General features: G+C 32.6%; 2 protein-coding genes across 7 annotated transcripts in view; one reads left to right on the top strand and one right to left on the bottom strand.

Moving 5' to 3' along the window:
• LOC143068335 (uncharacterized) overlaps window positions 1-3,408 on the bottom strand; it is a 42,171-nt gene extending 38,763 nt beyond the window's left edge. For all 4 annotated transcript variants that reach the window (XM_076242294.1, XM_076242295.1, XM_076242296.1 and 1 more), the window contains exon 1: window positions 3,309-3,408. The gene's annotated coding sequence lies outside the window, so the exon portion shown is untranslated. The remainder of the gene's footprint in view (window positions 1-3,308) is intronic.
• Window positions 3,409-3,669: 261 nt separating this feature from the next.
• Window positions 3,670-14,850, top strand: part of LOC143068331 (atlastin-2-like) — a 37,722-nt gene continuing 26,541 nt past the window's right edge. For 2 of the 3 annotated variants that reach the window (XR_012976153.1, XM_076242287.1), the window contains exons 1-6: window positions 3,670-3,827; window positions 8,952-9,163; window positions 9,618-9,635; window positions 11,989-12,123; window positions 12,794-12,898; window positions 13,315-13,365. Coding sequence is in view for 2 of the 3 variants with exons in the window: in XM_076242287.1 (XP_076098402.1) it covers window positions 3,803-3,827; window positions 8,952-9,163; window positions 9,618-9,635; window positions 11,989-12,123; window positions 12,794-12,898; window positions 13,315-13,365 (546 nt within the window). In the remaining variant the exon portion in view is untranslated. The remainder of the gene's footprint in view (window positions 3,828-8,951; window positions 9,164-9,617; window positions 9,636-11,988; window positions 12,124-12,793; window positions 12,899-13,314; window positions 13,366-14,850) is intronic. The other variant, XM_076242288.1, reaches the window with a different exon arrangement.

Here is a 14,850-nt window from a genome sequence, read left to right as displayed (position 1 = left end):
GGTTAAACATGTTTGTGAGATCTCAACCCTCCGCCGATACCTCTAGCTAGTGCAAAAAAGTAAACGCATAACAATACGCACATTAAAATTCAGTTCAAGAGAAGTCAGAGTCTGATGATATGTCTGTTTAAGGTTACCTGACAGAGCATTGCACTACATGTTTTTTTGTGGATTCATTGGTGGCTTCTTGTTTCATTATTTTTCTTTACACCATGGTGCAGTGTTTTTCTTCAGATTGCTTGAGATTAAACATAAAGACTTAAAATTTACAGATGACAAAATATAAAGTATGGGAACAGCAATGTCATAGCATACTTCAGTTGAAATCATGATTTTTTTCGTTCCTACCGAAAATCTTATATTGGTATTTCCCGCTCAAAACTTTTTTACCGGAATCCACAGGTTGTATAAGGTTAAGTCCATTTGGTATCATGTGAGCGTTTGGCATGAACACTTGCATTTAGAGATTCAAAGCATTTGATTGAAGTCAATGTTGAAAGTATGATGAACATTGCCCTTTATACTTAAAGAGCAGGGTTCATTCAAAAAAGTTTGTCCAATACAAAATTATCAACGTGTGTACAAGATATTTTGTTAACAGATGTTGTATCCTATGCAAGGATGACCTTTAGTGATCTGTATACCAGGATGATTATGTTAACGCTGCCTTCTACCAGCTTTGACATTTTATCTGACATGAACCGAAGTCCTGTAAATTGGAGAATAATTGGCAGTAAAATTGCCAAGTTTTCCTTGCAGACCATTTATAAATGCGACGTAAATACGTGACATTTGAGTTCCAAGTCTTTTCGATTTTTATTGATAACACCGGGACACACGAAAATTTAAACACTCAGTCTCTAGAGTTGTAAGTAAAGTAAGATAAATGATTAGTTTTAGCTCTTTTAACTGGTTGCATGATGATGATGATGATGATGGTGGGAATTGCACAGCCGGGAAGTGGCTTTATATTCTAGTCAAATATTTTTTTTTATTTCACAGATATCATCTCTGATAATTTCAGTTCAAATTTTGATAAAATTGGTAGAATGTCGGAATAACACATGCTATATAGATGGGGGTAGGAGGGTCCTGCTACTGAAATTCCGGGCTTCAAAACACGAAATCCTGAGCTCCCAATTGAAATAAATTTAAATTCTGCATCCCGAAATTCGAAAAAACAATTTCTGGAAATCCTGAAATCCCGAGCTTAAAAACACTCGATCCCGGAGTCCCAATGAAGGTCCTACCCCCCTAATAGATTGCACATTGTACAGCTATTTCACAAACCATGCTAGGGAGATATATATGATATTAATAAATCTTTCGGTCAAGTTAAGCGTACAAGGTACATGTACGTAGTACAGAATATCAGTGCAAGTTAAAACTCTTAAAAGTTCCAGGCATATAATTGTTGAAAATATGGTCGAGCCCTATATTTTGATATTTGAAAACAATTTGTAGTGCATAAGAATTAACTTCACATTCTACATGATATTTTTTTTTCATAACTTCCTGGGACTATTCAGAAACTTTAATAAAAGTAAATATCAGTAAAATCGATCATTCTTAAAACAAAAGCAAATACAGACAAAAATGACATCATGCAGATATTGTATCTATAATATCAGATTATTACATGGCATTTTTCATATCGCATGTATTATCAGCCCTAGGTTCAATATCAGTCCAAGAGCCGCATGGCTCAAGGGCTGATATTGACCGAGGGCTGATAATACATGCGATATGAAAAATTACATGTTATGATCTTTTTATCATATGCTTCAATAATGGAGAAAAATAACTGATTCGCAAATTGATCCTTTTACGTTGTTCTGTAATAGAAGTTCAAAGATTGAAAAGTTCACGGACGTCGGACCCCATTTAGTACACTCGATATGAATTTTTTCTATCATTTGCCTCATCAGAGAAGAAACACATTTTCAGATGAACGAATCGACAAAAACAAACAAAAATTAACAATACACATAAGGAAGACTGTTTGGTAACTTTTTAAAGTAACTTTCTTAATAACGTTTGAAACTTTTAAACAATGCATTTCTTAATTTGCTTTTGTTTTTTGTTTTTGTTTTTTGTTTTATTATTTCACAAAATATACTTTCCAGTATCCAAATGATTGTTTTGTACACTACTTTGTAATGGTTTTCACTGAAAACGTAGCATTGACGTGTATTTTTCGGAATTTGCTGAGTATTACCGGAATGCCATGTGATAACGTTACGGAAAGGCATGTGATAACAATCGAAGCATGTGATAAACTTTTCATATCAGCCTGCTAAGGACCAATTCGAAAAATATGGAATTTACGTTAATTAAATGGTATTATCATACAGTAAAAATCATATGTTATTTAGTCTAAGTATATGATAAAATAAAATATTATACCTACCTGCCTACCCATGACAAAAATGTACCGAGCCAAGTTATTTTATGGGAAAAAAAATAAAATATTTTACCTACCTACCTACCCTGTTACAAAAAATAGGGTCGGAAAAGGGCAAACAAACAATATTTTAATTTAGGCCTAATTAACATTTTTTTAGCCTTTTGTAATGGGAGTGCATTTATCGTATTACAAAATCATTGTGTCTCTTCTGGGATTCAAACCTGGGATCTCCCTGTTACAAGGCAGAGCTTTAACCTACTGAACTTAAGAAGTACATGTACTTCCTTAGCTAAACTGCTTATGGCTGACCAAGTATTTACTATTCAAGGGAAGTAATCCTATATAACAAATCTACATTGATCTTGGGCTATTATACAATATCTATTGGACTTGGGAATAATGTTGACTTTAGACATCAGTTGCCTGTTAATATGGAACTAAAACTAAACACATGAATGTGTAGATCTAAATTAAGATAAAATAATTGATATATATATATATAGGCGATACTGTTGGTTAAACATAATTGTAATGGTCTGACAATCATGTGAAAAAGAAACTAAACTTCAATCAAAAATGTACAGGTGTATCCTTATTCAACATTTTCAATCTGAAAACACTTCAATGTATCACATCATGTATGTGTAAAGTGTCATTACTTTCAGTAGTATCATGCATGTAGTGCAATGCTCTGTTGATTGTCTTGACCAGAAATTTAGGGGTATAACACCGTTTGTGTCTACTAGTTGTGTATTTATAATTTCAACTGACACATGTTGTGGGTTTCATTTTGATGGTGTTGCTTGGTTTCTAATCAAATCTATTTGTGTAAACTCAATGCATCTATGCTAACACTGCAACACACTTCAAGTTAATACATTCATGCTCTGACATACTTCACCTTTAAGGTATCTTAATTGTCAGATATGAAATAAGGCATTGTTGAAAATTGTTTTACACACAGTATTCCAAGTAACTGTACGTATTTACTCGGTGCCTAATTGCATATATTTATTTGCGGAAGGAGGGGGACTATTTTATCTAGAAAGAGCATAACTTTATTTCATTTATCACGATGAATTATCACAAATATGCTTCAAGTGATTAAAATATCACAGTTGATTCAATTTAATTTAAATATCATTAACCGAACGTTGAAGGATCGAACTGCGTTTGAATATTCTAAATTAGCCGGATGGTAATAAGGGTTAGAAATAGTTCGTGACGTCAGAAAGTGCGCGAGATAGCCGGAAATGTTTTTGGAATACCTCTGAGCTTTACCTTTGATCTACATTGAGACAGCAAACGGAAGCTTCCGAATTTCTAATATTCTCTACTTTCACCTTTGAAGTTCACGGTTTTGAACTGCCAACAAACTTCTGAACAAGTAGCCAGATGGATCATGAAATTTTGGCACCAGGTAAAAGATCTATTGCATTATAGATCACTTGGTTCCACTTTCACTTAGTTTTTTGCGCATTCTAGTAAATGAAATTTTTATTTTTATTACTCTTGAATGAATACTCAGATCGTTCTTGTTCTTGAATTCAATCTAAACAAGCCCTTGTGATTCAGTCTTCACTTTCATTGAATACAGTTTCGATAACTCTTTAACCTTCTCCTTCTTCTTCTTTATATACAGAAAAAAACATCATACATCATTGGTTGATGTCTACTTTCTGACCCCCACTAGCCCCAGGTTTCTATGAATTATGTGCGAGTTTTACAGTTCACTATAATTTTCTTATCTGTTATTGTTGTAATCCTTTGGTGGGAGACTTAGATGTTTGACTATTTGCTCCACCTGGCAAGGATCCTATTTGCCTGGTGCCGAGTGGTGGTCATTATTAACATTATAATAATATTAATATGTTTGATTTCAATACACCATATTGCTATTTGGAGATCTGTTCTGCTTGACCCTTACTACATGAAGCCTTAGAAGCTGTGCCGCAGCCAGTTGAACTTTTAATGTCATACTAGATCACTTTTCCATTGTGGCATCAGATATTTTCATTTTGTGACATCAAAATTTTAGGGGAACCTTTAACTTTGCGATGTCAAGTAATGGCTGAAAAATAGCAATAAGGTGTACCATGTGACACAGGCAATAATAGCAATAGACAACTTTTAAATTTCGTGCTCATTTATGTTATTATACATGTATCACAGTAGCAACCAATTGTAGTAATACTAGTATGACGACCATCATGTAGTTTACACTGATTCACCTTGAGTTACCCAATTTGTTTATCATTTGTTTATAGACAACCATACATGTGACAGAGTTGTCAAGCCACAACTGGAGATTTGGAAATTTTCAGCTGGAGTTTGGGCCTCATAACTGGAGATTTTTTATCGACCTTTTTATCCCCATTACAAGATTTATTTGTGTGTGTTTAAACTGCATATCTTCCTTTTTTTGTTAAAACACAACAATGATTCCATTCCCTTCAAGCACCTACATAGCCATTTTTACTTAGTAAAATAGAAGATGGGGGGGGGGGGGGTTCCAATATTTATTCATCATAATTTTATATAGTTCTAGATACAGTGATCAGCCATCATACATAGTTGGCAAAAAGTACATCTGCTTTAGCCACATTGTCAACTTTTGTACCACTACTGAACATGTTTGTAACAAAAGGTGTTGAATTGATAAAGTTGTGGGCTTTCTGGTGGGTAGCTGTCTCCATATTTTTGGTCATGTAATTAGGGCCACCATAGTCAGCTTTGCATGAAGTGTAGTAAGCATGGTCTTGACCCTTGTCACTGGACTTGCACCATTTTTTAATTTGGCTAGATACTGTGTCTTCTTTAATTTGATGCTGGGGTACAAGTATTTGATGATAACATATACAGTTTGCATTTTGTTAAATTATAAGACAAACACACTTATTTAGGTATTCCATTGGACCAGATAGAAGACATATCATATTTGAGTTGATTTTATTGTCTTTGAGGTTCATTATAAACTAAGTCTGTTCCATGTTTTCAACAGCATCAAAATTTATTAAAGTCGATGTTTATACAACTGTTCCATTGTCAGAATCACTTTTAATCATTCAGACATGTTTATTTAACTAGCTAGTTGATTACAAGGTAAATGCCAATCATCTTTTATTGTTGTATATACAGTCTAATCCTTAACACCTTCATTGATTACTCGAGGCATTTTTCCGGACCCAATTTTCCTATTTACCTTTTTGACACAAATTCCATTACAGGAAACTTCCGATTTTCTCGGACTTTTCCCATATCAATTTAAAGTTTCTTGGACTTTTCCTTGTCTGTATCTATTTTGTAAACAGAAATGTCTACTGAAAATTTTTCGAGATAATGACATTTTCAAAAAGCGGAAGATTTCAAATTTTAACGGGAGGGACGGAAGAAGGTCTGAAAAGCGGGAGATTTTAACTCCCGCCGGAAGAATCACATGTATGGACAACATTCAAATTCAGACACTTTCTTGTACATATCCTGTCATAATGCTTATGTTATTACGTATCACAGTAATATAAGAAACTTTACTAAAAATTGGAATGCCCAGTTTTCTGTTAAAGTGACAGAACTTGCAATCTATTGTATACTTATCTGAACACCGGATCAACAACACGGGGACAGTTGACCTTCAAATTTTATGTTAAATCTAACAATAGAAATTCTTTTCAGTGAGACATAACTGAGTAGAATTTTACCTGATCATCACAGCTTTCAATTATGGTGAACAATAGATTGTATATTCAGTCAGTTTAGCAGTAAAGTGGGCATGTGCATATAAACAAGGTACATCAATTGAATTATAGTTATCCCGTACCATTGTAAACTCGTACCAACGTCAACTCGTACCACTAAAAAAAAACTTGTACTACTGCTCACTCGTACCAACTTATTTAAATGGTGTTTAATGATGAATATATACTTTACTTTCACTCAATACCTCTTAAGTCTGTAAAAATGTATATAATTTGAAAGTACAATGACCAATCTGTAGCTAATGTTCCTTGCCTATTGGATAGAAAATACTGTGGCAGATGTAGATTATCAAAGTATTATCAGTTTCACCCCAAGAAAATATTAATTTTTCATGAATAAATCTTAGTAGTTAATCAAAATGTTTTCCAAAATTAAATTCTTACTGTCTATAAATAACAATGAAATGTAACTGTTTCCTGTTAAGGGGTTCCCGAATTTTCCCGCCAAAAAGCACATGGCTTTCAACAAATGTAAACATAGCATTCAATTTGTAATCATGGATTACAGCTTTAATTAATTTAATTTGGATATAGATATTCAACTGAAGGTACAGTTAAAGCAATGTTTTAACTTTCTTCTGGATTAAGTTCTAGTTCGAAAGATCAGTTTAAAAAATAAAGCTTAAAAAACATTCGCTATTTTTGTCTTAAGTTTTCATTAAAATCCAGTATAAAATTCAAGTAATTCAACTTTATCTTTATTAAGTCTACAAAAATAAAACCCATAAAACATTCGTATTTTTTATATATTTTTAATGGTACGAGTTTACAGTGGTACGAGTTCTGAATGGTACGACTTCCCAGTGGTACGGGTTCACTTTTTTGGTACGAGTTAACGTGGTACGAGTTTTCGGTGGTACGAGTTAACTTGCTTCCCATCAATTGATGCCTTAAATGTTGCAGGTTACTGCCATAATAAGTAGAAAATGCCAATCTGCTTTATTTTTCTATAAATCCAGTCTAAACAAAAATACCCCTCTAAAGAGGAATAATTTTATAGAAGGATTAGCCCTCTATTAAGGTATAATCACCATGTAGAGGGTTTGTTCCAATCCTGTTGACTGGTGCACATCCTCACAGTCACCTGATGTGAAAAAAATACCTTATTATATTATACTCTATCATAAAAGAATCAGGATGACCATTAACTGGAACAAGGAATTAAAAGACAATACATACATGAAACTTTGAAAGCAGGTTCAAAATGTGCTTGCTTATATGGGAACGTTCGAGTAGGTACATGTAGTGTCAAACCCTGTGATAGTCACAGCTGTTGGTGGAAGAATCGAATTAGACATATAAAAACAAAAATAAACTGGTAATACTCCTGTAATGCCTGTGCAGTACAGTGCATGAAGTTAATTTTAAGTAGAGAGTTTGTAATTGGTCCTGTACCTGAAATATAAAACCAATAATCTAAAAAAAGTTATTGAAATAAACAGTCTACCAAAAGTTAAGCACAACCGTATTACAACTGGCAATGTTTTTTTTTAAACTTAATTTTGAAAAAAATATTTATATGTTTGGTGTTATGAATAGCCTTTAACATACACTAAGAAAATTCATTAGGACCAAAAATATTGAAATCTGATAAACCAGTCAAGCAACTTTTTATTAAAACGCATCTACGCATATCAAAATCACTGTTTAGACAGGCACTGTACAGTCAGGTATCAATGGGATAATGTCTATCGATGCTTGAGCATGAGAAGCTGGCAAAACACTCATTGGTAAGATAAGAGTCAGTTTCAGTTACAACCGGTAGATGCCATTATACGAATTTCATGGGAAAATAAAACAGCCTATGACCAAAACAACATTTTCCCAATGATTGCATTCGGGCTGGTTTTGTTACAGTACGGGGTTGCCTCTTATACCGTTGTAAGTTAGGTATGCTTTTTCTGCAGGGTAACATTAACTGACAGACATAATGAGATTTGGTGCCTATAAACCTTGTAGTCCCTCATTTTGATAATCCCCTGCTTGCCTCAACATTGTCAAGACCCTTGTACATGGACAACAACGCTAGACCGCACAGGGCAAGGATTGTACCGAGTCCAAAGAGCAAAAAGCCATTTTACACTATCTTTTGGCCTTCGATGTATCCATACATCAACCCTATCAAACATGTCTAGGATGCCATTGGCAGAAATCTCAATCGCAGAGATCCACCCTCACCATGCTCACAAAAATCTTGTCGATTTAAAAGTGGCAATTGTTTATGAATGGAATAGATTTCCTCATTTAAAGTTTTGAAGGCTTTACAGAGTATGAGACGTAGCCGTTACGAAACTGTACCGGAAGTGAGGTTATTACACATGCTATTGACTCAACTATTGACATTAAATTTGTCGAACATACCAAAGATTACCTATTTGTAGCAAATTTTAATGATATTGGGTGATTAATTGTTTTAAAAAAATAAAATCAGTGAAACTTAAAATTCCTTTTCTGATTTGTTTAAACTACACCATTTCTATGAATGCAAAACTTAAATGCATAGAACCTTCATAAGTGACCAAAATTATATTTGTGGTTTGTTTATGGTATATCATGTATATGTTAGCAAAATTGCTACATGATACATTTTTTTTTTTCAAGGAATAATTGATTTTTTGAATTGGAAAAAAAATCGATGGAATGAAAAAAGGTGGGGCTTAACTTTTGGAGGACTGAATAGATAAAAGTAAATTATTTTCTTTCTGAATTTAAGCTATTGCTACACATGTAAATGTATATTTTAAAATGGTTTAACATGTTTAAACTACATTTCTTTTTTTTTTTTGCAGTGTCTGCTCAAGGTGAGCGTTTAAAAGGCCAGCCTATACAGATTGTTGAAGCAGGGGAGCACACCTTTAAGTTAAATGAGGAAGCCTTAGAGAGAGTATTGTTAAATCCAGAGATCCAGGACAAGAAAGTTGCTGTAGTATCTGTGGCTGGGGCATTTAGAAAAGGAAAATCATTTCTCCTAGATTTCTTTCTTAGATATCTGAATGCAAAAGTAAGAATTGGTACCCAAAGTTCAAAATTACTAAGTAAACTGTTAATGTAGTCATGGTAGTGTCCCATACCATGCAATTGATTGGTGGTTGAAGATGAGTTAAGTGAAACAATTGTGTGTTTAAAATTGTCTGGTTCTCACTCTTTAAATTGGTTATGAAAGTAAAAAATTGTTATGAAGATTGGACAATCATTTAAAACTTTTAGCAAATTCAGACTGTCACCCTGAATAAAGGATTTTTTTTTGCCACTGATTGTGAAACTAGATCTGACTGCAGGAGAGTAACACTAAAAGGTTATGATCTGCCTACACGAGATTGAGACACAAATCAGCACTCCTCACAACTATTTCAAAAACTAAATATTGTTAATCTAGTGTTTATAATTACTAATAAATGTGGTTTTTCATAACCAGACAGGTAGCATACATTGTATCTCATATTTCACTGTTTCAGTGTCAAAATGAAGAAATGGTAAGACAGTGTTGGCACACTATAATGTCCATTGCAGATATTGTTCAGCTGGAATTAATTTTTGAGAATTTAAAATTGTCTTAACTTCAAGAGTTAAATTAAGGCTTTTCTCAATTGAAAATAACAATTTCATATCGTGAGAAATATTAATCATACAAAAGGCCAATAAAAACAACAATCCCACCACCAAAACACATGAAGTGGAGAAGTTTAAACAGAAAAACAAAGATACTTAAGAGGCTGTCCAAGTAAATATCAGGCAAATCCTATAATATGGATTGCACAACATAATTTTTTTCCCACTGAATTTTTGGTTCCAATGCAATGTTTATATCATACAAAGGATATATATGTCAAAGATATTTTTGAATCAACAGTGTATGGCTCAGAAAATGATTTTAAAGTTCACTAACAACGCAACAAAATTTTATACAAAATGAAGAGTTATCTCCCCTTTTCAATGAATTTTCAGTCCTTTCTATGTATTTTTTTTGTCTTTATTTGTTGTAGTAAATAAAAAAACAAAATTTAACTTTGAGAAAGAATGAATTTGTGATATGAAATAGATGAAAAAATTTTGAAAACAAAATATGTCATGTGCCATCCACTGCCTGGTTTTTCCATGGACACCCTCTTAAAGCTTTGCAAAAATTGTAACACAAATATTTGTCATAAAGGACCAGTAACAATGTAAAAAGAAGTGCAACTAATGAGATTGCTTTAAGGGAAGGATAACCAGTTCATTGCACGCTTGATATTATCAGATTATTACATGGCATTTTTCATATCGCATGTATTATCAGCCCTAGGTTCAATATCAGCCCAAGAGCCGCATGGCTCGAGGGCTGATAATACATGCGATATGAAAAATGACATGTTAGGATCTTTTTATCATATGCTTCAACAATGGAGAAAAATAACAGATTCATATATTGATCCTTTTACAAGGTTCACAAATAGAAGTTAAAAAATAGAAAGAGTGAAAAGTTCACGGACATCGGACCCCAAATTTAGTGCATTCGATATGAAATCTTCTATCATATGCTTCAACAGAGAAGAAACACATTTTAATATGGACGAGTCGACGAAAAATATACATAATGAACACTGTTTGGAAAAGTCAACTTTTTTTTAAAGTAACTTTCTAAATTATGTTTGAAACTTTTTAAAATGCATTTATTTAATAATTTGTTTGTTTGTTTGTTAGTTTGTTTTTTTTTTTTTTGTTTTTTTTTTTTGTTTTTTTTTTTTATTATTTTACACAATATACTTTCCAGTATCCAAATAATTGTTTTGTACACACAGAAAACGTAGCATTGAGGCGTATTTTCGGGAATTTGCTGAGTATCACCGGAATGCCATGCGATAACGTTACGGAAAGGCATGTGATAACAATCGAAGCATGTGATAAACTTTTCATATCAGCCTGCTAAGCACCAATTCGAAAAAATATGGAATTTATGTTAATTTAATGCTACATGTATTATCATACAGTAAAAATCATATGTTATTTAGTCTAAGTATATGATAAATTGAATATATACAAAATGTATAGCCAGTGTCTGAAATCCATATTTTATATAGTTTAATAATTTAAAAGTACAAATGACTGGGTTTGCAATTTGAATGGGTTTATTTCCTTTAATCAGCAAATGGGAACACTGAAAGTGGTAAGATTCCAAGAAATTTAAATCCTCAAAATATCCTTTTATGTTTTATTTCTAGTGGTGTCTGGACTATGTTGTCATTTTTTAGATAAAAAGACTGAAGTCTTACAATTAAAGTGTGAGCTCTGCATTTATAAGTTATTTTTGAAACAAGTGGTGAAGGATTTTAATAGTCAGCCTTTTCCTGCTTTTTAATGTCTGCCACCCATGTGGTGGAACATACTGATGAAATCTTGTCCATTCATATTCCATTCTTCTGTTTCGATGTAAGTTTTGCAAATTCTGTCAATTTTATAGAATCTATGATTATATACCAATGATATTTGCACATTAAAGTCCACTTTAAAGTGCAATACATTTTCAACACTGTATATCAAAGTTTGAGTTGCTACGAATCAAAGCCCAAAGATGCAGCAAAATTATATCAGTTGGCTCAAGTTATTATTTCATTGAAAAATATAAAAGTAAATCTTAATTATTTCATTTCTCTATTTTGTCATGAAAACTTAATTAAGAAATTATGACATTGATATTGTTTTTCTTCAAACTGTTGGACTCTATTTTTTTCTAAGTTGATAGTCACTGGATTCATCTACCAAAATCCATAAGCTGAACCCTGTCTCTTTTCATACAAGCAAAATTCAACCATTTATACATATATATATATCATATTTATATAATTTTAGGGTGATCCTGATTGGCTTGGAGATGATGAATCACCTTTAGAGGGATTTTCTTGGAGGGGAGGCTCAGAGAGGGAAACAACAGGAATATTATTATGGAGTGAACCCTTTGTGTGTAAAACATCTTCTGGAGAAGAGGTACAAATTTATCTTGACGAATATGATGATGTTTTACACTTTGGATGTGACAAGCTGATTCAGATGGGATGTTAAACTACATTCATAACATAACAAAATGTTTTCAAAATACAGACATACATTATAGTCTTTACGGCAATAACCACAGATTGTTTAAAAGTGTTGAATTTTTCAGCACTGACTTCCCTTTTGTCATGTTTATCCTTTTACAACTAAATTATTATCATTCCCCTACTGATCTTTTTTGAGCTACTATTGGGCCTATCACACTTGGGATTCATTATTATTTGTGGGAAACCAATTTCTATAGATTTTAAATTCATGGGTATAGGTTAACCCTAAATTTAAATGTTTAAAAAAGGGTACAAAAAGCTATAGGCTTGTACACAGACTTGGGCAAAAACCACAATTATCCACATAAATTGAATATTTCCTTAACCCCAAAGAAATGGAAGGAATACAAGGAAAATGTTGGAAAAAAACTAGTTAAATTTGTTATATATAAACCAGTTATTCATGAATTTTCGTATAAAATTGAAAAGTTAAGTATAGAACTGTGTTGTTTGGCCAATTGTATAGATTAAAGATACAAGCAACAACAATTGCTTACTTAAACTTTCAAACTGTGATTGAAACCCTTTAAACTTATAATCATGCATTTTATATTTAGATTGTTGTATTACTTATGGATACCCAAGGAGCGTTTGACAGTGAGTCTACAGTTAGAGATTGTGCCACTGTGTTTGCCCTTAGTACCATGATTAGTTCTGTACAGGTTTGTTGTTATACTATGTTTAATCACTCATCTGTTCAATATGTGTTCATTTTTTCCCCTTTAAAAATGGAGTTTTTTCACACAATATATATTTTTAGTTTATTTGTACACGTGATCTACATTTTTGGTTTACTTGAGATAAACTTTTGTCAGAATGAATTGCAGTCAATTTATTTACATACATAGTATACAGACAGTTTTTTTAATATCATTACTTAGATCAAGCCTTATGTTAAAGTTGATCTCTTTTATAGAAATAAACTCGGTATATTGATATATTTTTGGATTCCTCCTAATAGTTAGGGCACTGTATTCTATATTTTATGCACCATTGACTGTATCAGTTTAAATCTGAGTGTAGATCTTAGTTTCTTAGTGACCTCCAATAAAGTAATGTTTTATTTCAATTATTTTAGGTTTACAATATAACACAGAATATTCAAGAAGATGATTTGCAACATTTACAGGTAAACTTATACATCAATTTCTTTCATTAGTATGAACAAAATGACATGTGAAGTACATGTATATGCCAATGAGACATTAACCAAACAAGACAATTAGACCCAAAGAGACATCTATAGGAGAACTTTAATAGAGGTTTCAGAAGTAGGCAATTGCTCATACCACATGTCAGAATATGCATTGCCCAGAGTTTTGGACAAGTTATGAATCATTAAACTGAGATTAAGATCTGCAATTGACACTTAATTCTTCAGATATACAAGGTATGGAGACTGATAAAGATGGTCAATAGATGATTTTTGATGAAACTTAAGAAAATATTTATATGAGCTGAATTTCTAATAGAACTATGAAGCATGATACCTCATAGGCTGTGTAAGGTTATCTGTTTTGGAAAAGTGACAATGAACACTGGTAATAACTTATTTTATTTGTGTTCTATTTATTAAAAAGTCTTATAAAAATTATATATTGGTTATAAAAATAACAATTTTATGCATTTTTATACGACCGCAACATACCTGCCAACTTTTCAAAATGCCCATGGGGGTTTTATGTGCAAGATGGCTCTTGTAGTCCTACAAAACCTTTAAAGGAGCCTTCAAAAACATTTAAATGTTGTTTTTTTGGCTTCTTCATACTTTTAAAAGCCTATAGCAATATTTAAAGTCATTATTTTCTTTAAAATTGTGGACAAAATTGCTCTTTCAAAATTTCTATTTGGGAGCTTCCATGGGGGAAATCCCCCGCAAATAGTGACAGTTGGCAGGTATGCCGCAAAAATATTTTTTTTTGTCGTATATTGGTATCACGTCATCGTCGTCATTGTCGGCCGAAGACGGATTGTTTCCAGATAATAACTTTTGAATAAGTAAAAAGAAATTTATAAAAAATTTTAACACAATCTTTATAACCACAAAAGGAAGGTTGGGATTGATTTTGGGGGTTATGGTCCAAGGGGTTTAGGAATTAGGGACCCAAAGGGTCCAAAAACAGCATTTATCTAGTTACAAGACAAAAAGTTGTGTTTTAGTATTTCAATTGTTCTGAAATTGTACCACAATGTTCAATACCATAAGTAGAAGGTTGGGATTTATTTTAAGGGTTTTTTGGGCAAACAGTCTAGGAATTGAGGGCAAAAAAGGGGCCAAAACAGTCATTTTTCTAGTTTCAAGACAATAACTTGTGTGTAACTGTATGGATCTCTCTGATATTGTACTACAAGTTTCCGTATAACACAGGGAAGGCTGGGATTTAGTTTGGGGTTAATTTTCCCTAATATGAAGGAATAAGGGGCCAAAAAAGGGCCAAATAGCAGCATTTTTGTAGTTTACAGACAATAACTTGTGTTTAAGTTTATGGATCTCTATACATTTTTACAAGAAGGTTCAATAGCACTAAAGGAAGGTTTGGATTGATTTTTAAGGTTATGGTTCCAATAGTTAAGGAATTAGGGGCCAAAAAGGGGGCCCAAAATAATCATTTTT

The sequence above is a fragment of the Mytilus galloprovincialis genome, chromosome 3 (assembly GCF_965363235.1).
Source record: "Mytilus galloprovincialis chromosome 3, xbMytGall1.hap1.1, whole genome shotgun sequence".
Classification (NCBI taxonomy): Eukaryota; Metazoa; Mollusca; class Bivalvia; order Mytilida; family Mytilidae; genus Mytilus; species Mytilus galloprovincialis.
Note: the sequence above shows the minus strand (reverse complement) of the source record. Positions and strands in the feature narration are given on the sequence as shown.